This window comes from Nannospalax galili, unplaced genomic scaffold, assembly GCF_000622305.1.
Source record: "Nannospalax galili isolate Female #2095 unplaced genomic scaffold, S.galili_v1.0 scaffold210, whole genome shotgun sequence".
NCBI lineage: Eukaryota > Metazoa > Chordata > Mammalia > Rodentia > Spalacidae > Nannospalax > Nannospalax galili.
In genome coordinates, this window is record NW_008329365.1 from 2,563,257 (window position 1) to 2,587,754 (window position 24,498).

The following is a 24,498-nucleotide window of genomic DNA, read 5'->3' on the forward strand; positions in this document are numbered from 1 at the left end:
AGGTGGTAAGTGAATATGCTTTCTGGGCTTTCAAAGTTTTATTGTCTTTGAAGAAAAGAAAGCTGTTTTCAGAGCTCATAAAATTAGCCATTACTTGTTTCTAAATAGTGCCCCAGATCTGCTGAATCAAACTCACATACTCATCTTCAACATGCCTGGTTGTATGCAGTGCTGGACACTGAACCCAAAGCTTCATGTGTGTTACCAACTTCCTACTAACTGAACTATATCTCCAGCTGTTTCCATAAGTTAGTCGGTTTCTTTTTAAGACAGGTTCTTACTCTGTAGCCCTAGCTGGCCTACAACTCACTATACACACCAGGCTAGCCCCAAATTCATAGATTTGTCTGTCTCTGTCTATGCCTTCGCCTCCTGAGTACTGGGATTACAGGCATGTGTCATCATTCCTGGCTCCATAGTTTTTCATTGGATTCAGAAGCCATGAGCCACCACAAACTAGCCTCACAACTTTTAAAATGTTCCTTTTTTAAACTGGGGACCAATTCTCTCATTAAAAACAGACCAGAGGGGCTGGAGTGACAGATGGCTCAGCAGTTAAGAGTACTAGCTGCTCTTGCAGAGGACCTAAGTTCAATTCCCAGCACCCACATGTTGGCTAACAACCGTCTGTAACAACGGTCCATTTCCAGGGGATCTGATATCCTCTTCTGACGTCCGTGGGCATTGAATGACACCGTTATACCTATCTACATACAAGCAATACACTCATACACATAAAATAAAAATAATAGTTTTTAAAAGATTTGGTTTCTATTTTGAAAAGTTTGCTATTATGAAAAAAGAATTCTTCACTCCCCGTTCCCCCCCCCACACACACACTTTAAGTCTGTTAAGAATGCAAAAATGGAGGCCTGAAGGGCTGGGAATGTAGCTTAAGGGTAGAATGCTTGCCTAGAATGTGTGAGGCCCTGGCATCAATTGCCAGGAACACACTACAACCACCAGAAAATAATGCGAGCCTATAATTTACCTGGTAAATATTTTTTGGACTGACTCAGATGACTTGACTGCATGTATGTGACTGCACCCGTGTCATGCAGTGCCTGCAGAGGCCAGAAGAAGGCATCAGATCCCCTGGAACTGGTTGTGAGCTGCTTTTTGGCTGCTGGGAACTGAACCTGGGTCCTCTGCAAGAGCAGCCAGTACTCTTAACTACTGAGCCATCTCTTTAGCCCCAGATGACTTGGCTTTTACAGTAGATGAAGATTTAAAATAACTGCTTCTGTGCTTAGCTAGTATGTTATTCTTAGAGTATGGAAATGAGTCGTCTGTGCCTCACACATTTTACTAGCTTGTAGGTGGTAAGTGAATATGCTTTCTGGGCTTTCAAAGTTTTATTGTCTTTGAAGAAAAGAAAGCTGTTTTCAGAGCTCATAAAATTAGCCATTACTTGTTTCTAAATAGTGCCCTTACACAGAAACACACACACACACACACACACACACACACACTTGTTCTTTCTGTCAGTTTCCTCATTCTGAAAATTCGACAATATTGGTTGTTGTTTTGCTTAATTATCTTCTTTTATTTATTAAAGGTCAAGTAGCTTTCTGTTCGCAAGGAAAAAAATAGAATTCAAGTTTTCTAATCCCTAATACAGTACTTTTTATGTTATGCTCTTCTGCCTAATGTTTAGACTATTCACTTTGAAATAATTTCAGGAATACAAAAAATTTTCAGTAAGACTGTCTTTCAGTAGGTTCATTCACTATGAATAATCATAGTGCAATTATCAACATCAGGAAGTTAGTGCTGATACCATTTTTTGTATTATTTGCATTTGCTTGCATGTAAGTGTACTTATGCGTGCCTGTGGAGGCCCGAAGAAGGCATCACATCATCTGAGCCAGAGTTACAGATGCTTGCTAGCTGCTGTGTGGGTGCTGGGAGCTGAACCTGTGTCTTCTACAAGAACAGCTAGTGCTCTTAACTACTGAGCCATCTCTCCAGCCCCTGTAATTTCTTTTTATATTGGAATTCTTTTAGAAGAAATGCTGGCTTCTCTCCCCTACTAATTGAATCAGCTCTTCATATGTGTTCACTGTGGGTGCTGGTTAATTTTCTTACAACTGTTCCACTGTTCCATGAATATTCCCAGATTCCAGTTGGCCTTTGTGCCCTTTTTCCTTGCCTGAACTTTTTCTTTTTTAGCTATAAAAACATGTAATACAAACATTTTAAAGTGTAAGTACAGTGATAATTGTTTTATCAACCATTGAACAGTAGCTTCTTTTTCTGTCCCTTCTCAAACCTGTGACTGTTACTAAAGTAGTGAGTGTCACGTAGTCAGGTGATTGTTTTCATCATCTGAGCATTTCCTTGCATTTTTATCTAAAGCTGAATAGTACTGCATCGTGTGTACATGTGTGCCACATTTGGTTAGTTCATTCGTACTATTGATAACATTATGCTTGCTTCTACCTCTTGGCTGTTGTAAACTGCTACAACAAAGTAAGTACGTCCTTGAGATCATGTTTTTGTATTTTTAGAGATTTATTTATTATATGTATATGTGTGCCTGCATGAGTTTATATACATTACATGTATGCAGGTGCTCAAGGAGGTTAGAGAGCAGCAGATCCCCTGAAACTGTAGTTACAGGAGGTTGTAAGCTGCCTAGTGTGACTGCTAGGATCCGAACCTAGGCCCTCTGCAAGAGTAGTTAGCGTTCTTCATTGCTGAACCAACTCTCCAGCCCCATTTTCATTTCTTTTGGTTATATATCCAGAAGTGGGAGTGCTGGAGCATGTAATTGTATTTTTGATTTTTTGAGAAGCCTCTATCACTACAAAAGTATCATTTATATTTATAGCAATATATTCCAGCTTTATCTTGCCATTTCCCTTGCCTCCATCCTACAATCAGTTCTTTTTCCAAAGAGCCTTAGTGCTTTTTAATGAAGAACACTTAAAATCCAGAATCTGGGTATAAGATGTGTTCACTGGTACTGAAGCAATTTGCCTTTTAGTCCTATTGTTATAATTGATATTTTTTCTACTTAAATTGCAAAAAGAATTTATTTTAGCTATGCTTGAAGAGGAAAGTAGGATAATTTTCCATGTTAACACATTTAGTGTTTCTCTCGGTGATTTATTTGTGGCTTTGAGACACTAGGACTCTCAGGAATGTTTCACAGATTTTTGAGTGTAATTGACCATGTTGTTGTTCTTCATCATAATGATGCCTTTATCTGGAAATCAGTTCTTAATTGTCTCTTTGAGCAGTTCAGGGTTAGAAAAGATTGGGTTGCAATAATTTTTAGTTCTGATTATCTGAAAAAGAACCTAGTAATTGGAAATGTCTATTTCTATGCATGATTATTTACAATAGTGTTAGGGCTGGAGAGTTGGCTCAGTGGTTAAGAGCACTGACTGCTCTTGTAGGGGACCGGGGTTCAATTCCCAGCATCCACATGGTGATTAACAACTGTCCATAACTCCAGTTCCAGGGGAAATCTGATGCCCTCTTCTGACCTCCAGGGCATTGCATGACACTAGAGCACTTACACACATGCAGGCAATACATTCATGCACATAAAATAATAAAAAAATATGTAGTACAATTATGTCACTGTTATTTTCTTTTCATGCTAAAATTTATGTATATGTACTCAAAACAGGATGTCCCCAACTAGGTTTAAAAGTTGGAGTGTAGCACTGTAACTTCTCTTCCTGCTGTCTTAAACAGGTGCTTGGTATTGCTTAACTTTATATCATTATGATGAATACCAAGAAATGCCATGTCCAAAGCATTTCTCTTTACTTTTCATCTAAGTAAGGTTGGTGTGATTGAAATATTATGTACATGGATAGTCCATTCCATTCCATTCTATTCTTTTTTTTTTTAAAGAAAATATATTGTAGCTGAGTGTGGTGGCACACACATTTAATCCTAGCACTCGAAAGGCAAAGGCAAGCAGATCTCCCTAAGATCAAGGCCAGCCTGGTGTACATAGTGAGCTCCAAGCCATCTGGGGCTACAGGGAGACTCTGTCTCAAAAAGACCAAAAAAATTTTTTTATTTATTATTTTCAGTTTATGTGTATGAGTGTATTGTCTGCATGTGTGTAAGTGCACCCATGTTGTGCAGTGCGCACAGAGGCCCAAAGAAGGTGTCAGATCCCCTGGAACTGGAGTTATGGACAGTTGTTAGCCTCCATGTGGATGCTGAGAATTGAACCCAGGTCCTCTGCAAGAGCAGCCAGTGCTCTTAACCACTGAGCTATCTCCCCTTCCCCTCCCCTCAACTCCCCTCCCTTCAACTCCCCTCCCCTCCCCTCCCTTCCCCTCCCCTTCCCTCTAATGTGGTCTCGTTATGTGGTTTGGGCTGGTCTTGGACTCTTGATCTTTAATGATCCTCCGTCTCAGCCTCCTGAGTATTATGTGCCCTTCCCCACATTTCCCCTCTTAGTGTTTTTTTTTTTTAATGCATTTATTTATTTATTTATTTATTATTTATTTGTCTTTTTGAGATAGGGTTTCTCTGTAGCTCCAGCTGGCCTGGAGCTCACTATATAGGCCAGGCTGGCCTTGATCTTACGAAGATCTCCTTGCCTCTGCATCCTGAGTGCTGAGATTAAAAGCTTGTACCACCACACCCAGCTAAAATGGCATTATATTAAAAAATGCATTACATTTTGTATTCTGTGAAGCTGTATCAAAGGTAAAATATACTTCTCTAAATCCTAATCATAGTTTTCTTATGCATAAGCTTTTAATGAACTGCTTTGTTTTGGATATTGACTGGATAGTATAAACAGAATCGTTCATTTGGAACATAATTTGAGTGTACCTTGATTTTTGTAGCATTCCCAGTCTAGCAGGGTCCTCCTGTCATATATTCCTTGAACATGTCTAGTCAAGTGAAGTTGCATAGCCACAGTTTTGGCAGTAGACAGGCAGCATTCCAAGATTTCATGGGCAATCCTGTCTTGACATTTAAATGAGCTGATGAAACTGCTGAAAGCTTGGATGTGATGCCTATAGAAAGTTTGCCATTACCTGGTCTTTGTGCACATTATGTTACAACTAGCTCACATCTATTTCCTGTTGTAGCCTCAATTCTGAGTCTGGTTAACAGTATTCAAGAACGCCTCCGAATGTGAAACCCATGCCTCAGTGTGGTAGTAGCAGCCGAAACTGCTTAGACTTTAGTGCAGATTTGGAGTTAGATTTTAGAAATGACAGAAGCCTAATTTCAGTCTAGCTAATTAAACTACTCTGAGGTAATATGGTAAAGTACTCTCAAGAGTTGCCAGGTATAATTAGCGACGGCTTAACTTTTAAAGTATAAGGGTTATCTTTTGGAATCACCTTTTATTTTTTTAATTTGCTCTGGATGCCGAATGTACAAACGTACTTTTACCATGATTTGCTTTATTTTAAACGTAAAGAACTTAAAACCATATTTATAAATCTAGTAATCTCAAAATTGTTAATAGTTGGACATGAGGAATGTGATGGTGATTTACCTTGAGACAGAGCAGCTTGTGTATTGCTTCTCTGCACCCAAAAAGAGTGCTGGTAAGATAGCAGGGTTCAGTGTGGAGTACCAGCTTCTACAGGAAGGTCAGCTCTGCCACAGTGGAGGAAGGAAATGGGTTTCACTCACCATTGGACCTTGCAGAAAGGAAATAGCTTATTCTTCTTGCAGAAGGGAAATAGCTTATTCTTTAGATGCAAAAATCTTACAATCAGACTCTGCTTAAGCTGTTGATCCTTTAATCTTCTCACAGGATCCTCATTATAATTGCTTTCTACATGATATTAACAAAAATGATAAGAGCATTTATTCCTCACAGCAGTTATCATTATTGCTCTTCAGGTACTCTTGGACTTGCTCGTTATCTTTCCCCACTTCATTTTTTAATTACAGAAAATTTCAGAGTAGAGAAAGAGTAAAGATAATGATGAACCACCCAGCTTCAACACTGTCAGTGCCTGGCTCATCCAGAATGCACTGGCTCAAGAGAAGGGTGATGGAGATCCACAGATTCTCTTCCTAATATTACTGTGCTATAAAATCTTTTTTAGATAACCTAGGAGAAATGCGGAAATTAGGTCTTTGTTGTTACTCTTAAAATATTAGGTAGTATTTTGAAATGTCAAGTTCGTAATCTAAGAAGAAGATTTTAAAGTGTATTTTTTTGGTCACATCCCCCCATGTCATATTAGCCTGTATTAAAATTGAGAGCAGTAGCCAGGAGGGAGGAAAGGCCAGATGGAGGATATTTGTGGTTTTCCTGAGCACAGTGACTGTGGGGCAGGCTGAAGGTAATAGGTATTGAGGTGGGTGCGGAATGGAACACAGCTATAAATTTTAAAAAGAACAAAATAAATTCATTGTAGACTATACATTCATATCATTGCAGTTTGAATCCTGCGTGGTCCAGCATGTAGCCACTAGCCAGATGATGAGAATTGATCACTTAAAATATAATTAGTCTGAATTGAGCTGTGTGTTAAGTGTAAAAGACTTAGAAGGAAAAAAAAAAATCCTAAGACCTAATTAATAAACTTAAAACACAGATAAAACATTAGATATGTTAGATAAAATACACAGTGTTATCCACTCATTCTTACTTTGTAGATTGTGGTTACTAGAAAAATTGAAGTTGAAAGATAAGCATGATGACACACACCTATAACCCTAGCATTCTGAGGCAGGAAGGTTGTCAGTTCAAGAGGTGGGCTACATAATGAGAGGTCTCAAAAAACTAAATAAAATAAAAAATTAATCTTTGGTTCACATTTGTGGATTGTGTTCTGTTTCTCATGGACAACACTGTTTTAGACCCAATTCTGTTACAGAAATTACAATTGATGGGAACAGATGAAGGAATTAAAGGTAAAAATGTGATTATTTTAAAAAATAATTTAATACATCATACAGTTAGCTTGAAATATGACCTGTTATTTGTCTTGCTTTGTGTGTGGTTCATTCCTGCCCCCTCCCAAGCCTTTTACACTTTTTTTTTTTAAATTAAAAGAACATTTATTCTCTGACAGTTTTATACATATATAACGTATCTTGATCATATCTTCCTCCCAACTGTTTGCTCCCATCCCTCCTGGACATCCCCATGTTATGTCTGTCCCTGTCTCCCATCCCCTGTCCTTTTTTGTTTGTGTTTGTGTTTGTTTAATCCCATTGAGTCTAGTTAGTGCTGCCTGCTGGAATGTTACTTTGGTATTGTTGGCATGGTCTTGTGTAGGGAACCACTTAATCTTTTTTTTTCTTTTCCCCTAAAACAGGGTCTCCCTATGTAGCCCCAGCTGGCCTGGAACTCTCTACCTAGACCAGGCTGACCTTGATCTCACAGAGATCCACCACCTGCCTCTGCTTCTGCCTCTCAAGTGCTGGGATTAAAGGCATGCCCTGTCATGCCCTGTATGATGAGGTTTTTTTAAGTAGAGAGTGAGGAATAGCTAGAAGTTGCTGATTTAGTTTCAGGAACTAAATTTAATTTCTGGCCCCTGTCTTTCTAAAGGCCTTCTTAAGACTTTATTGTTAACTATTTTACCAGATGTTGCTAAAAGCCCTTCCCCCTTTAAAACACTGCTTTGCTGGCTTTTCTTCAGCCTGACACCCTTGCTTGTACTTAAAACATGTCAAGCATGGATCTTACCTGTGTTTTGTAAAGGAACCAGAGTGAAGATGAGCAAAGCATTTCTGAACAGACTTGTACCTGCAGTTCTGAAATCCTTAAAGCTGTTAATCCAGCTAGTAGAAAACCAGACAGAAGCAGTGTCGGGCCATTTCTGATCTTCGTTTCACTTTGTTGGAATATTATGTTTCTTGTTTTTCTTTTGTAGAGAAAAATATGTTAACTTTTCTAAATATCAAAATTTGTAAAGTATGAAATAATCATAGCCAGTCCCAAGACATTCAGATAAAAGATTCCTTAATATCTTTTATGAGTGTCACAGAAATGGAAAATATTTTGACGTCCATAATTCTTCATCTAAAATGAGATATCTTCAGCACAGTATAGACACATGATAAATAAGTGGTCCTGAAATACAGCTTTGTTGTCATTCTTGTAGACAAGGTTTCAGAAACGTTGATTGCTATAGTTGCCCTTATCCTAGAACTTAATACATGGTGCAGGGAGACCTGATGCTGCTTCTTGAGCTCCTCTGTGTTCTTTCTGCCCCAGTCAGAGCATTTGTGTTAGAATCCTTTTATTATGGAAAACCCTTACCTCTTCAAACTTATAATTCTTCAAGATGAATTTCAACTACTGTTTGCTGTTACTGTTTCCTTATAACCTATAGTCCTGGAAGGAGGGTGTATGCTTGTGGTTTTAATATAAATACAGTTTGCCTTCCTGACTTGATTGTTGTTCTTCCTTAGGGGGAAGAAGCCTTGTTCTAATTATCGAGCATCCCCCTTGTCTTTGATGGTGATTTGGGTCTATTCAGTATGTTTGTAGATGTTTGATTTAGGCAGAGATGGGTGTATGCAAGTGTTCTGGGTGCATGTGGAGGCCAGAGGTCAACCTCAGCTGTGGTTCTTCAGGTACTGTCCACCTTATTTTGGAGGCAGGGTCTCTCACTGGCCTAGAACTTACTAAGTAGGCTGAGCTGGCTGACCAGAAAGCTCTAGGAATCTCTTGTCCCCAGCTCCCTGGTTCTAGGATTCCAAGCACATGCTACACGTCTGGCTGTTTTCTGGGGATCAAAGTCAGGTCCTCATGCTTGCTCAACAAGCACTTTACCAACTGAACTGTCAGCTCAGCCCTCATCCATCTTTTATTTCAGCTGTTAATTTATCAGAATGAACAAGCAAAAATGTTATGGGGTGATAGAACTGAAAGAAAAGAATTGCTAGATCCTTTAATGTTTTTGAAGTAGAAGTAAATTCTACAACCAATATGAGGCATCTCATTTGTACTTTTAAATCAGCAAATACATTTTAATAGGATGGCTAACTTGAACATAGTGATCGTCAAATTAGTGTGATTTATTAAATGTAGGATAATGCAAGATAATTGATTTGAGATAGTATTAAAACTAGGAATAAAGTTAAATCAGATTTGTTTTAATATAAGTTTGTAAGAAAGTTTTATGATAGAGAATATTTAGCACTGTGTTTGGTACCCTCCAATAGGATGACAAATGTCTCTAACAGAGAACATAGTTCATTGCCAAGTACATGACTTTTAGATGAGGTAGCACTGTATTTTTTCTGGAGGGCAGGTAGCAATACTGCAATAGAAACTGACCAGAAAGCCAGATATGGGACCATGTTTCTATAATCCCAGCATTCTGGAAGCTGAGGATGGAGGGTTCCAAGAGCCTGCTAGCAAACAAGTAAACAAACACTCTAGTCAGACTTTTAAGAAAATCGCAGTTTGTGTGCATATGGTATATTTGTGTGCATGTCAGTGTACATGCAATATGTGTGTATGTGCATGTGGAAGCCAGAGGTTGGACATCAGAGATGTCTTCCTCAGTCACTTTCTACTGTGTAGCTTTTGAGACAGGGTCTCTCACTGAACCTGGAACTTACTGATTAGGTTAGGTCGGCTAGCCCATGAGCTCCAGGGATCTACCTGTTTTTGCCTCCCCAGCACTGTGATCACAGATGAGATTCTGCCACACGTGGCTGTTTATGTGGGTGCTGGGGATCCTAACTCAGGTTTCTTATGCTTGTGCAGTAAACATTTTACCAACTGAACCATCTCCCCAGCCCTAGAAGTTAACAGATTTGTAATTTTATTTTTTATTTTTTGGTCTTTTTGAGACAGGGTCTCCCTGTATGTAGCCCCAGCTGACCTGGAACTCATTATGTTCACCAGGCTGGCTTTGAACTCACAGAGATCTGCCTGCCTCTGCCTCCCGAGTGCTGGGACTGAAGGTATGGGACACCGCAACCGGCCAGATTCGTCATTTTAAAAAATACTTGATTTATTATTTATGACTTTATGAGTGTGTTTCCTGCATGTATATAACTGTACCCTTGTCATGCAATGCCCATAGAGGTAAGAGGGCATCGGATTCCCCTGGAACTGGAGCTTCAGAAGGTTGTTAGCTGCCATGTGGATGCTGGGAACTGAACCTGGGTCCTTTGCAAGAGCAGCCAGTGTTCTTAACTGCTGAGCCATCTCCTCAGCCCCCAGATTTGTAATTTTTGTACATTAAGTAACAGCAGAAGCTGAGGGACTTTGTAGGATCTTTGAAATCTAGTAATGTGGAAAAATACACAAAATACACAGCCAAGGTTTTAAAAAGTAAAGGGGAGCGGGTGGGGGGGGAGGCAGGGGGTGACGCATGCCTGTAGTCCCAGCACTTGGGAGGCAGAGGCAGGCAGATCTCTCTGAGTTCAAGGCCAGCCTGGTCTACATAGTGAGTTCAGGCCAGCTGGGGCTTCAAGGAAACCCTGTTTCAAAAGTAAAGGGGAACCAGTGACATAAATGAAGAGATCAAAATCAGCTTCATATAAAAAAGAAATAGAGTCATACTGTACCAAGGAAGCCTTGTGGAGTTTCAGTGAGTGATTTAAGAATATTGAATGTCAGCCAGGTGTGGTGGCAAATGCCTTTAATTCCAGTGTTTGAAAGTCAGAGGCAGGCAGAACTCTGGGATTGAGGTCCACCTGGTCTACATAGCCAGTTCCAGGTCAGCTGGGGCCACGCAGAGAATGTGTGTCACACCCCCCCCTCCAATTGAATGTTTAAAAAGACAAAGTGCATAGGAGCTGAGGAGAGCAAGAAAAGAGCCGTTGGCCATTTTAGTCAATTTTTCATCTGAGTCATATACTTGGAAGCCAGTTCAGAGCTAGTTAAAGGGATTAGTGGTAAGAGGTGAAGCAGTTATCACAAATCACATTCAAATAATATGGCAGTGAAATAAGGGCTAATTAACAGTGGAAGTACAGAATCGTTCAGTCTGTATATATGCTGTCCTAGTTTGTTCTTCATTGCTGTGACAAAATACTCTGACCAATACCAACTTGGGGAGGAAAGGGTTTATTTAGCTTACATCCCCCAGGTCATAGTTCATCAGGGAGCCCAAGGTAGGAACTCAGGGCAGGAACCTGGAGGCAAGAGCTGGAGCACAGGCCGTGGAGGAACACTGCTTACTGGCTTGTTCAGCCTGCTTTCTTATGCAACACAGGACCACCTGTCCAGGGGTGGCACCACCCACAGTGGGCTGGGCCCTCCCACATCATTCATCAGGAAGATGCCCTTCAGACATGGCCACAGGCCAGTCCAATGAGGGCAATTCCCCAATTGAGGCTCCCTCAGTCCAGGTGTGTCAAGTTGACACTAAAGCTATCCAGCACATATGCTTTGTAAAATGTTATGTTAAAAGGCAGAGAGAAGGAGCCTTGTGGAGAGGGAGAAATTGAAGCTCCTGGGAAGGATTGTGAGGAAGCTGGTAAGGGTGTTGAAGAATTGGGAATCCAGCTCAGTGCTAGAGCGTAGTGCCCTCTGCCTAAAATACTTTTCCACTTTGGATATCTAGTAAACAAAAGATTTTTTTTCACCCAAAATGCGGGCAGTAAGAGAACACAGCCAGGCATTTGAGTATCTCTGCTTTTAGAGCGGTATCAACGCTCTGTCCATTCTCTTAGTCCATTGTGTGCCATTGTCTCTCTGGATTTAAAATTTGGGTGAGAACAGCTTTTGTGGTTCAAGTGGTAAAACTGTAGGATCTGAGGGTAAGAACATTATGTAAATAAGCTCACCTTTCCATTCTTAGGAAGATTTCTTTGGAATCCTATCAGCTGATTTCTACTGAGTGTCATAATCCCACTTGTAGTATTGTGGTCACTGATACTTTAAAAGGTGAATTAAAGGTGAATTTAAGATGGGTGTGATGACACTCCTGTAATCCCAACACTGGGGAGGTGAGAAACAGAAGAATCTTGAGTTTGGGGCTGGCCTGGGCCATATTGTGAGACCCTGTTTCAGAAAAAGAAAACTAAATGAAACAAAACATGAATTCAGAACCTTTGTATGTGACAGACTGTGCTTCTAAGAGCCTTGGTAAAAACTGTATGTAAGATCTGTGGAGGGGAGAGAAACATTTTTTTTATAGAGATGATAGCCATTGCAGTAATTAAATGTTTCTCAATTAATAACAGTTTTTATATTGTTTCTACATGTGACTTCTTCATGCCCTCTAATTCTCTCAAGTAGGTTGTGTGTGTGTGTGTGTGTGTGTGTGTGTGTGTGTGTTTTAGATAGGTGAATAACACTCAAATGCTATAGTAGGAAAAGCCAAGATTTTTTTAAAGTAAACACTTTAAGCATTAAGGCCAAAAGAGAACATGAACTTTTTAAAAGCTAGATATACAAATGGAGGATAGTTTCTCTTGCTTTGGTTTATTTGTGATAGAAGTATTCATTTCATCTTGTCCCCAATTAAAAACCGTATAACATTTATTGAATTCTTTGGTAGGTTCTGGGATAGTAACTCGAGAAGGAATTAGAGGTCCCACTAGAGTTCATATCCAGGTTAGCTACAGAAAGAAATAACTGGCTTCTTTTCACTGCTTGTCCTTTTACCTTTAAATACTATTTTGTTATTTCATCTAAAATAGGGACTGGAGAGATGGCTCAGGGGTTAAGAGCTCTTGTTACTCTTGGAGATGACAAGAGTTGGTTTCCTAACACCCATATCCAGCAGCTCACAACCACCTGTAACTCCATCTCCTGGGGATCTGATTCCTTCTTCTGGCCTCCACATGTTACATACAAACACGTAATAAAATCAAAATACCTTTAGAATATGATTTATATATTAAAATTTATCCTGGAAGGGTCAATTGCAAGAAAATGTATGAGAAAAATCTAAGCTCTTGCTTCAAATTAGGTGCTAGTAACTTTGAAAAGTATTTCATGAAGGACGTGGAATAGTATTTAGTTTTTGTTTCACTGTATTTTTGACCTTTGGAAAACATTCTGTTTATATGCTGTTGGTTTAATAGTATCATCATATCTGATAAAGAGATAAACATTCAACTAACATAATCTCTTTCCTCGGATATAAATAAAACATTTACTGAAGTTTGTAGTATTACAAGGCTGTAGCACACTTTTGTTTGATTAATGTCCAGTGCTAGGCTTCTTTGATAGAAATTCTGCAAAGGTACTTGAAATTTTAGAGAGGAAAGATAAAAGATAATATAATGTCTGGTTGCCCATCTAGACAGTCACAGTATTGACCTGCTTGGAACACCCCCCCCTCCCTCCTCCTCCTCCTCCTCCCCCTCCTCCCCCTCCCTCCTTTTTTTCTTTGTTTATTTTTAAAAGTCAGAATTTCTTGTATCATACTGTATCATACTCTGGCTGGCCTCAAACTTGTGTAACCTTAGGATGACCTTGAATGTCTTATCCTCCTGCATCTACCTCCCAAGTGCTGGGCTTAAAGGCCTGTACCATCATGCCTCATTTTATGCAATACCTAGGGATTGAGCTCAGGTTTTCCTACATGGTAGACAAGAACTCTACCAACTGAACCATATCCTCAGTCCCTTTCTTGAAATATTTTTTATTGAGTTTATGGATTCAAAAGTTAATATTTGCATATAAGATTATATCTGATGCCTTTTGGGGGTATGTAGGGGTATTGTGTATATGTTCATATGTTTAATACCAAAATAAAATTTCTGAAGACTGATTTGCCTAGCATACTGACCATTTAGAATGGTAACAATAATCTTAGGGACTTAAAACATCAGGAGACTTTCTCCATCTTTCAAACAAGATTAGTATGTATTGATACAAATGAGTGTCTGGATTTAATAGTATTGCTCTTGGGAACTGGGAAGATTAGTCACATCCTTGTTTCTTAAAATGTGTTGGCACACAGGGTACCATAGACTACAGATATAGTGCTATTATGATAAGGACCTCAAAAGAGTGATTAACTGAGCTACCTTATCTATTACATTTTTGGTGGTAGTTGTTTAAATAATAAAAACTTCAACTCAGTTTATAAGCTGTGTGAAGTCCTATGACTCTTAGTTTCCTTAGAGCAAAAAAGGGTAGGCTCCTCAGGATGAAATAAAATGTTCTAAAACAAAATACATAACAGTGTATTCGTGAACTATAATTTGAAAAAAATATGCAAACTTAAGGTAATGATAATATTTGTCATTTAATGGAAGAGTTGCATACTAAATCTGAAGTTACCAGAATTTTTAAAAGGAAGAATAGAAAGATATTAGAGAAAAAGAGATCAAGTAGGAACTTATGATGAATATTTGAAATAATTCTCTTTAAATCATGTAATTGTGAAGGCATTACACCAGCAGTAACTATGAAGGCTTAGATTTTGATGCAGTGGGCTGCTGGAGTTTCCATTTTAAGGATAAGGACCAACTTAATCCTCTCCCTTCTCTTCCTACTTGAACTTGAAGGTTATGAATACTGATGGCACTGGGAGACGAGTACTGGTGGAAGACAAAATTCCTCACATATTTGGGTTTACCTTGTTGGGTGACTATGTTTACTGGACTGATTGGCAGAGGCGTAGTATCGAAAGGGTGCACAAGCGAAGTGCAGAGAGGGAGATCATCATAGACCAGCTGCCTGACCTCATGGGGCTCAAGGCCACAAATGTTCATCGAGTCATTGGTAAGTTATTCTAGACGCTCTTAGAAAGGAAAACTGGGAACTAGAAAAGATGGAGTAAGACAGCATCTTCTAAAACATAGGGGTAAATTATTGATGTTTGAAACAATGTAAAATCAGCTTTAATGTCTGTGTTGGCCTAGTATTCTGACTTCACAGTTGACTTGCTAAATATATACCCATAATAGGCACTCACCTTCTTCAGAAGAACTCAGACCTATTGTGTGAACAATGCCCTTATTTTAAAGCTACTGTGGGTGTAAAGCATTTTGCCATACATTTACTCCTGGTTAATCCTGATATTGCTTATTTGTGAGAATAGAATTGAAAGTAGATCAAGGGCAACATCATCATAGGTCTTCATGAACCAATTATGTCTTGAAAAGTGAAGATGTGTTGAATGTGTCACTGTGTTTTTATATGCCCTTTATCACAAAATTTCCTTTTAGGTTCTAACCCTTGTGCTGAGGAAAATGGGGGGTGTAGCCATCTTTGCCTCTATAGACCTCAGGGTCTTCGCTGTGCCTGTCCCATTGGCTTTGAACTCATCAGTGACATGAAGACCTGCATTGTCCCGGAGGCTTTTCTTCTCTTTTCCCGGAGAGCAGATATCAGACGGATATCTCTGGAAACAAACAATAATAATGTGGCCATTCCTCTCACTGGTGTCAAAGAAGCTTCTGCTTTGGATTTTGATGTCACAGACAATCGGATTTACTGGACTGATATATCACTCAAGGTTAGCAAAGAAATTGGGCTGTTATAATGGGGATGGCAAAGGAGAGCTTGAATTATGTTTCCCACATTGAGGCTTACTGTAGTGGAACATGTCAACTGAATTAGAGCATCCTTTTGTCTTCTTTTTCCTGGAATTAATATTGAGAAACAGAATGAGATAACAAGAGGATATTGAGCAGAAAACCTGGAGAGTAGTCTTTCTTTCAGATTGTGGCCCTGATTCAGCTGACTTTTGTAAACTTCTAATTTGCAAAGAACAGACAATTGGATTCTAATAATGTTCAGTAAAATCAAAGAAGAAAATAAATAAATCTTGCCCTTTGCTGAGTGGACTACTGTCTTATGGGGCTTTTGTATTAAAGAAAATTGATGGATATGAATTACCTGGGACATAACTTGACAAGAAATAGCATCTGTTAGTTTATTATGGTTTTTTAAAAGTTTATGGAGTTCATAGTTATAGTGGTGATAATAGAAAATGGTTTTTTGTTGTTATTGTTGTTGGGGGGTTTTGGTTTTTTTTTTTTTTTGGTCTTTTTGAGACAGGGTCTCCCTGTAGCCCCAGCTGTTCTGGAACTCACTATATAGACCAGGCTGGCCTTGAACTCACAGAGATCTGCCTGCCTCTGCCTCCCGAGTGCTGGGCTTAAAGGCATGCACCACCACGCCCGGCTGATTACCTATATTTTTTAAAAGAAAACTCACTCTGGGACCCAGGTGTGGTGGCACATACATGCTTTCATTCCAGCACTCAGGAGGCAGAGGCAGGTAAATCTCTGTGAGATCGAGACCAGCCTGGTCTACATAGGGAGTTCCAGGCCAGTTGGGGCTACAGGAAGACCCTGTCTAAAAAAAAAAAGACCAACCTATTATGGGTAAGAGCATTGCTCTGTACGCATAAAGGCCCGAGTTCAAATCTCCAGCACCCATGTAAAAACCTGGGTGTGGCTCCACATGCCTGTAACCCCAGTGTTGGGAGACAGAGACGGGCAGATCTCAAGAGCTGGCTGGCTGGCCAACCTAGCTGAAACTGAGCTTCTGATTCAATGAGACCTAAAAGGAATAAGGTAGGGAATGATAGAGGGAGATACCTAGTGTTCTCCTCTGTCCTCTGCATATGTGCACACTCCCATGTATACACTGTCCCCACCGTCCACACCTCAAAAAAAAAAAAAAGCATCTCATTCTACTGCCTTAGTAAGAAAATAATTTGATTATTCACCATTTCACAAATTTCCCTTGAAGTGGCAACAATGCTGTTGCATTTATTAGAGATTGTCACATTTTTGTGTACTTATAAGTCATGTGAATTTTATTAGGAAATTCTGTGCTTAACATTTCTGCATATTTGTACCACCAACAAAATCCAGACTTTTTTGATAATGTTTTATACTTAAGCCATGTGACTTAGTTGCACATTTTATTTTTACAGACTATCAGCAGAGCCTTTATGAATGGAAGTGCACTGGAACATGTAGTCGAGTTTGGCTTAGATTATCCAGAAGGCATGGCAGTGGATTGGCTTGGGAAGAACTTGTACTGGGCAGACACAGGAACAAATCGCATTGAGGTGTCAAAGTTGGATGGACAGCACCGGCAGGTTTTGGTATGGAAAGACCTTGACAGTCCCCGAGCTCTCGCATTGGACCCTGCTGAAGGGTAAGTAGCTTTTTGTATGCATTCTTTACAACTGCATTCTACATTTTGAGGACCATGGCCCGGTTTTGGATTATATCTTGATGTCTTAAATAATGGAATTAGTAATATGACAAATAAAGGCTAGGAAAGCTACATTGCCAGGTGGGGTGGCGCACGCCTTTAATTCCAGCACCTGGGAGGCAGAGGCAAGTGGATCATTGTGAGTTTGAGGCCAGCCTGGTCTACATAGTGAGTTCCAGGAAAGCTGGGGCTACAAGGAGACCCTGACTCAAAAAGACCAAAAAAAAAAAAACCACCAATCACTGCTGAGCATAGTGGCTCATGTCTCATGCAGACAGGAATTTTGCTGAACGTTCAACGCCAGCCTCAGCTACATAATGATTTCCAAGCCAACTTGGGCTGCAGAGTGAGACCCCATCTCAAAAATGAAAACAAAATCATTAATTAAGATTTCACTGGTTAATGTTGTTAGCTAAAAGTTAATTCTGTCATATCATTAACTTTTATTATGCTATATACTTTTTCCTATTTTATTATTTGTTAATTTTTCATTGGGCCAAATTTAAATTAAACTTTATCATAGGTGAATATAGGGGAAAAAAAAATTGATACAGGGTTTGTTGCTATCATAGTTTCAGACATACGGGGGTGTCTTAGACTGTGTCCCCCATAGGGAAGTGTTATACTACTGTGTATTTCGAAAAGGACAGTTCATTTTATGTGTATGTGTATGCATATATGTATGTATGGTGCTGGTGATCAAACCCAAGGCCTTCCACAAAAACACTCCATTTTGTGGTATCCATTCATTTAAAGTGGGCAGTTAGTACAATCATTATAAACTTGGAAGAGTGTGGTATTATGCAATAGACTAACCTGCTTATTTACAGAATGATGTTTTCAGGGTTAGGTGGTCCTTATTACAAGAATCAGCATGTTTCACATAGCAGCTAAGACATCTGAAAATTAAAAAGAGTTGCTAGGAAATTCTCACACTAAATTCACAATGATCTTGTTCATCTGGTTAGGAGGCTATGTGAAGAACAGCTTCTCTGTACAGACATTATGGTGGGATCATGGTTATCTTTGCTCTAAGCATTAGTTGCTGGTCAGATAAATTTAGTAGCTGGAGCTAGGAAGTCTGGTATAGGTTGCTGCTGGCAAGTTTAAAATTTCTCTCACAGTTGTTTCTCTTTGGCCCTTAATGGTGTGTACATGGCTCTCAACTGACAAGAGCAAATGCAAACAAAGCCTAGGACAGCTTTAATTTTCAGAAAACATATTTATACATCGCTACCAAGTGAACCGTCAGTTGACAGAATGTTGAGTGAATGTCCTTTTATATTTCATGAGAGCTGGTAATGTAGAGTGATTTCCTGGGGCTAATCTAGAGAAAACTAGCACCTTATAGTTTATCTGGAATGGCATTTGACTAAGGATTAGGTTCTAGTTCTAGCTATGCCATTTAACTGGCTTAGAAACATGAGAGGGATCTTTTACACTTCTTTTAGTGCTTTGGCCCCCTGTAGGGGAACTCTAAGATGAAAGTAAACACCTCAAAAAAGGAAAATGTAAACAAAAGAATTCTTAAAGATTTCCTAAGGGTCTTAGTTGTGTTCACTGCTCAGCCAGCACACTAGGGTGATGCATTATGCTTGTATGTGTAGTGTGTTCCTTTGGACTGTATAACCAAATATATTTTCAGGCTTTGCTTTTGATGTCAGCATTTTAAGGGCCTCTGTTTATTTTCACATTAGTATACTCTTGCAGCTTGTTTTTTAAGAAAGATGAGTGTACATTGGAAGGTAAATTTAACATTTAAAGTTTTTAAGCTACTTGTATTTGGAAATACAGAGATATATTAGCCAGATGTGGACCAGGTTCTTAGACCAGAACTTTATAATCCTTTTCTTGACTACTAGTTTTATAAATGCTTGTGCAATTTCTTAATCATTGGTTTGTTTCCAGTTCCTAGGTCTGGGTGGAAGAAATTCATTGGAAAAACAGGAGAGAGAACTGGTTTCCATTGCTTTGGAATGCAAGAAAATATAGTTAGTTGGAAGTGACTAAATAATTGGAAGAATTGTAGCTATGACTTAGTTTTACCTATTTACTTGAGTTTCTATACATTTTATTTAGTCACTATGCATGAATGATTATGACCCTTTTCTCCAGAAATCACATGTGAAATGTTAAATTTCTGTTGTGAATCCAGATTTATGTATTGGACTGAATGGGGTGGAAAACCAAAGATTGACAGAGCTGCTATGGATGGAAGTGAGCGTACCACGTTAGTTCCAAATGTGGGGCGAGCAAATGGCCTAACTATCGATTATGCTAAAAGGAGGCTTTACTGGACAGACCTGGACACCAACTTAATAGAATCTTCAAATATGCTTGGTAAGCATCGCTGCTGTTTATCCAGAGAGTACATTGATGCAAAGTCATGGCTGGTCTCACTGTTGCTTCGATACTATTAAAGAAGCATCATTCCACAGGCTAGCTGCTTTTGCTGTGGAATTGTATCCTGTTTATTAACAGTAATCCAGTGACTTGGATTCGGTTATTCAGTTTGCAGATGTCATTATTGAATTTGTAGTGGTATTTATGAAGTAATATTCTTGAAGTGATACTTTTTTAAAATATATTTTTTAAATTTTATGTGTATGCGTATATTGCCTGCATGTAGGTAAGTACACCCATGTCATGCAGTGCCCGTGGAGGACAGAAGAGGATGTTGGACCCCTGGAACTGGAATTACCGACAGTTGTTAGCTGCCATGTGGGTTCTGGGATTCGAACCTGGGTCTTCTGCAAGAACAGCTAGTGTTCTTAACCGCTGTGCCATCTATCTAGCCCCTGAAGTGATATTCTTTGTACCAGTAAGATACAGATATATTTTCCCCTCATATCTTTTTGTGGAAGGAAGAAAAAATGCTGAACTGTAAGCCATCTTGGAGAGAAAATAAAACCATAATCAAAATAGGCCAAAGGAGTTTAAACAACCTTAATGATTTATAGCAGGGATGTGTTTGACACATGAGGTCAGACTACAGATGGATTGACCTCAGAGGCCTAATCTGGTTTAGAATTGCTTTCAAAGGAACTGTTCTATTTACGTTGCTTACAAATGTAATGTTTCATGTATTTTAATATTTTTTTTTGGCCAAAAAGGCACTTGTGTCTTCACATATTTCATCTCTCTCCTGTCTACTGACTTTCCGAAAATAGGACTCAACCGTGAAGTTATAGCAGATGACTTGCCTCATCCTTTTGGCTTAACTCAATACCAAGATTACATCTACTGGACGGACTGGAGCCGACGCAGCATTGAACGTGCCAACAAAACCAGTGGCCAAAACCGCACTATCATCCAGGGCCATTTGGATTATGTGATGGACATCCTTGTCTTTCACTCCTCTCGGCAGGCAGGGTGGAATGAATGTGCCTCCAGCAATGGGCACTGCTCCCACCTCTGTCTAGCTGTGCCAGTTGGAGGTTTTGTGTGTGGATGCCCTGCCCACTACTCTCTGAATGCCGATAACAGGACTTGTAGTGGTAAGCTGCAGTTTTCCCCGCGGGCAGTGAGAATTAGAACAGAAAGAAGCATTTGAAAGTGCCTCAAATTGTTTTTCCAGAGTACAGAATTGTTTAATTAACACAGGAAGGCCAGTGGGAGAAAGTTTCTGTCACTTAATAATAGCAATTTGATGTTACAGAAATGTCTTTTACCCTTGAGCATTATTATTTAGTGCAAAATGTGCATAGTGGGAGAAAAACACAATGCCTATTTATTCATGATAAAGGAAGAACAATACACATAGTAAAAAAAAATCTTACGATGATTTGAAGCACATAAAATAGGACAGACATAAAAATGTTGTGTATAAGGCCATATAAAAAAATGCACATGAAGAACTTTAACCCAGTATAAAATGGTGGTTGATAGATGGGGAGAGAGTACAGATGTTCTAATCACAGTGAATAGCTGCTGCTTGATTCCAGATCTTCTGACCTAGTCACCAATCCAGATGTTGAAAGGGGACAAAGAAGGGATGTCCCCACAATAACATTTTTAAAATGTTGACAAAAACTTCACATTAAACATAACCCCACACAGTGTCAACAATAAGCTCTGTAACAAAACGTTGTTGGCCAAGGAAACCCTGATATATGTTTTAAGTACACATGAAGGCCCATGTCTTGGGGGATAAACAAAAACAAATTAGTAAATATGATTAAGAAATACAGAGGATCAGATCAGGAAGAGTAGCTTCTTGGGAGATACAGGTATCTCTGTCAGTTTGGGAGAAAGTAGCAAGCTTGGGGCTGGAGAGATGGCTTAGTGGTTAAGAGCACTTGCTGCTCTTGCAGAGAACCTGGGTTCAATTCTCAGCAACCACATGGTGGCTAACAACTGTCTGTAACAAAGTTCAGGGGATCCTACACCCTCTTCTGACCTCTGTGGGCACTGCACAGCACAGGTACACGTAACATATATGCAAACAATACACTCATACACATGAAAATAATAAAAAAAATGGGGGGGGGGCGTTGAGACAGGGTCTCCCTGTAGCCCCAGCTGTCCTGGAACTCACTGTGTAGACCCAGCTGGCCTTGAACTCACAGATTTCTGCCTGCCTCTGCCTCCCGAGTGCTGGGATTAAAGGTGTGTGCCACCAAGTCTGGCAATAAAATATTTTTTAAAAAATTTATAATAGCAAGCTTAGTTTAGGACTTCAGATATAATTGGTGAAATTACGTTGTTGCATACCTGAGGGAATATATCAGAAATCACATATTAATCTGTCCTTCCGGTTGTGACAGAGAAAACAGTATTAAGAGGTTATGCAACAATTCCAAAATTGTTGTTATTCTCACTTTTAAAATGAGAAAAATTAAGGCTTACAATTTTTTGTTTGCATAAAACAGAAAGCTAATGTGTGGCATTGCTGAGGGCCCCTAATAGCTGTTGTTGACTTGGCAAGTCAGCAGGGCTTCAGGGGACTTCTTGAATACTCTTTTTTAGAATACTGTTTAATATGTAGATTCCACACATTTTGAGGAGTTTAATACACAACTTCTTGCCTTGTCCAACATTGTATAATTTGCTCTTTGACCTGTTTTAAATGCCAGATCAGACTAGCTTGTTTTCAAATGGTACAGTGCTCTCCATTTCATGCAGAGTAGAGGCCCTGGCTCTTAGTAGGCTTTCACCACCCAGCATGAGCAGTAACCCTCGCTTCATGACTGCTTCTTTTTCTTTCTCCAGCCCCAGTGTTTACTGTTCTGTCATTTGCTTCCTCCAGAACAGATACCCTGGCTTCAGTGCTGGTTTCAAATATGCTAATCAGGTCTATTTAGGACTGTTGTGCTGCTTATGAATGTTCTTCCTGAAAAACTCGGCATGACCATCCTTCACTTCCAAGTCTTTGCTTAATTCTGAGCTGCACAGTGAAGCCTGATCTGTACACTTTGGTCACAAAGCCTCCATCGACCCACCAGCATTGCCAGTGTCCGTCACTCTGACTGCTTCCTCTCAGCAGCAGCTTTCTTTCTGTTTTTTTTCACTGATGTATCTTAGGTGCTGAGATGAGTGCTTGTGGTATGTGGTAGGCACTCTAATTACTGTTAAACGAGTGAAAAAGTAGAGCAGTTCTGGGGGGGAAAAATGTATCTTCTACCCAATAGTTTTTTGATCTTGAGGAAATTTTTACTTTAACACTTACTACATTCTAAACATTATTTTAACTGTGAAAAATACAGTGCCTGAGCTAGACATACACCTGCCTTCACTGAGCTTACATTTCCCTGGAACAGATAAGATAAACAGTCTGAGGGCTAGATGGTGATGAGCAGTGTGAAGAAATGTTAAAGGAAGAACATGTGGTGGCAGAGTTTGCAGCGCTAATAGTGTTATTGGGGAGCTCCCCTGAAGGAAGTGAGGAAATGAGCAGTGGGGATGTCCACAGTCTGACTTCCTTTAAGGTCAGGTGAACACTGGTGCTGAAAATCTCCATTTACATCTCCAACTTCTACATGTTGTTGCCTTAATTGTGGGAATGCAGTCCTAGGAAAACTCATTTTTATTTCTTTTTTTTTTTTAATCTTTTAAAAAAAACTTTAATAACTACATGATTAGAAGAAGCATTTCATTACAACTTTAACATATTCAGTAACATACTCCAGAGCAAGAGTACATCACTTTCACAAGTGGGTTCAAGTTTCTAGGTTCACAGTTGAGTTAATACAGTCATACAATATTGAACTCAGTATAATCCCTGTAAGACATAAAATTGAATGAGTTTTTAACCTTTAAAAAAAGATCTCCATTTCATTTTAGAATATATTGTTCCTTGCAGAAAGACTCATTGTGTTTGCTACTAACACTGAGATGTTGGCACATGCATCTCTTAATCTGTATGTATCCAATTATTACGAGTCATAATCGGTTGCACTTGGATCCTTGGCACCTATGTATGTCTATAAAGTCATCGGGTAGATTTCACTGGTAATGTTTATCACCTCTACTAATTAACATGGCATAAGTGTCCCATGCTTCCTCCTCAAATATAATACCTTTTTAAAAATTTGTTGATTTGTGTGCATGTGTGTGTGTGTGTCACACAGAACATCCCAAACCATCTTGCTCAACTATATACCCACTTCCCAGATGGCATCCTCCCATAGCCTCCCTCCCCCCACTACAGTCCTTATACTCTGATATCCCTGCTACTGTCTGCTATGTTGGCACCCCCAGCCATTCCCCACTACTTATCCATCTGGTGAATCTAGTCAGCCTATCTAGACGTCTTTGTTTTAGGAGGGTAAGCTGTTCCTCATCTAGCAGCAATCAGTTGTCAATTTTCCTTCAGATAAGATTAGGGTCTGCTTTTTATTTTCCTAGTTCTATGCTTGGGTTACTATCTGGTAGTCCCTTTGGCAACCCTGACCAAGAACTCAAAAGAAGGTATCTCCTATCTGGCATTGTTGCTTGTTAGGTAGCCTTTAGCTATACATATGGACTCTTAAAAAATTATATTGGCCCCTTTAATCTTTGGTTATACTTTCCTTTTGGGTGTTTAAGGCCATACAGTTGGCCCAGATAAACCAATTTATTTTTACTTTTAAGGTCGTTTGAGGATCTGTTCCTCAGGGGTCACATGGGCTTTGGAGGAGCCCCTGGCTCCTTTCTTTTACCAGTTCCACCTTTGTGAAAATAAGTCAAAGGTCCTACTCGATCATGGTTGGCTTTGCTTAGAAGCTTGGAGGAAATGATTCCTCTGTGTTTACCATCTTTGTAGACTGGACACTGGTTCAAGTCCATATTGTGGTGTCTCCTTGGCCTCCTTGATCAAGAGGACCAGGTGACCCACCACAATTACAGGACATTTTGAGAGATGCTCATAGTCCCCTGGAACTAGTCATCTTAGGAGGGGAAGGAGAAAAACTGTCCTTTATGTCCCTCTGACCAAATTATTATAGGCCTCAAAG

The 24,498-nt window shown here is 39.5% G+C and overlaps 1 protein-coding gene across 1 annotated transcript in view; it reads left to right on the top strand.

Annotated features, from left to right (window-relative positions):
- Lrp6 (LDL receptor related protein 6) overlaps positions 1–24,498 on the top strand; it is a 171,573-nt gene that overhangs the window by 104,687 nt on the left and 42,388 nt on the right. The window contains exons 8-12 of the mRNA XM_008837612.2: positions 14,395–14,611; positions 15,058–15,347; positions 16,779–17,005; positions 19,221–19,405; positions 20,236–20,562. Of these exons, the coding sequence (XP_008835834.1) occupies positions 14,395–14,611; positions 15,058–15,347; positions 16,779–17,005; positions 19,221–19,405; positions 20,236–20,562 (1,246 nt within the window). The remainder of the gene's footprint in view (positions 1–14,394; positions 14,612–15,057; positions 15,348–16,778; positions 17,006–19,220; positions 19,406–20,235; positions 20,563–24,498) is intronic.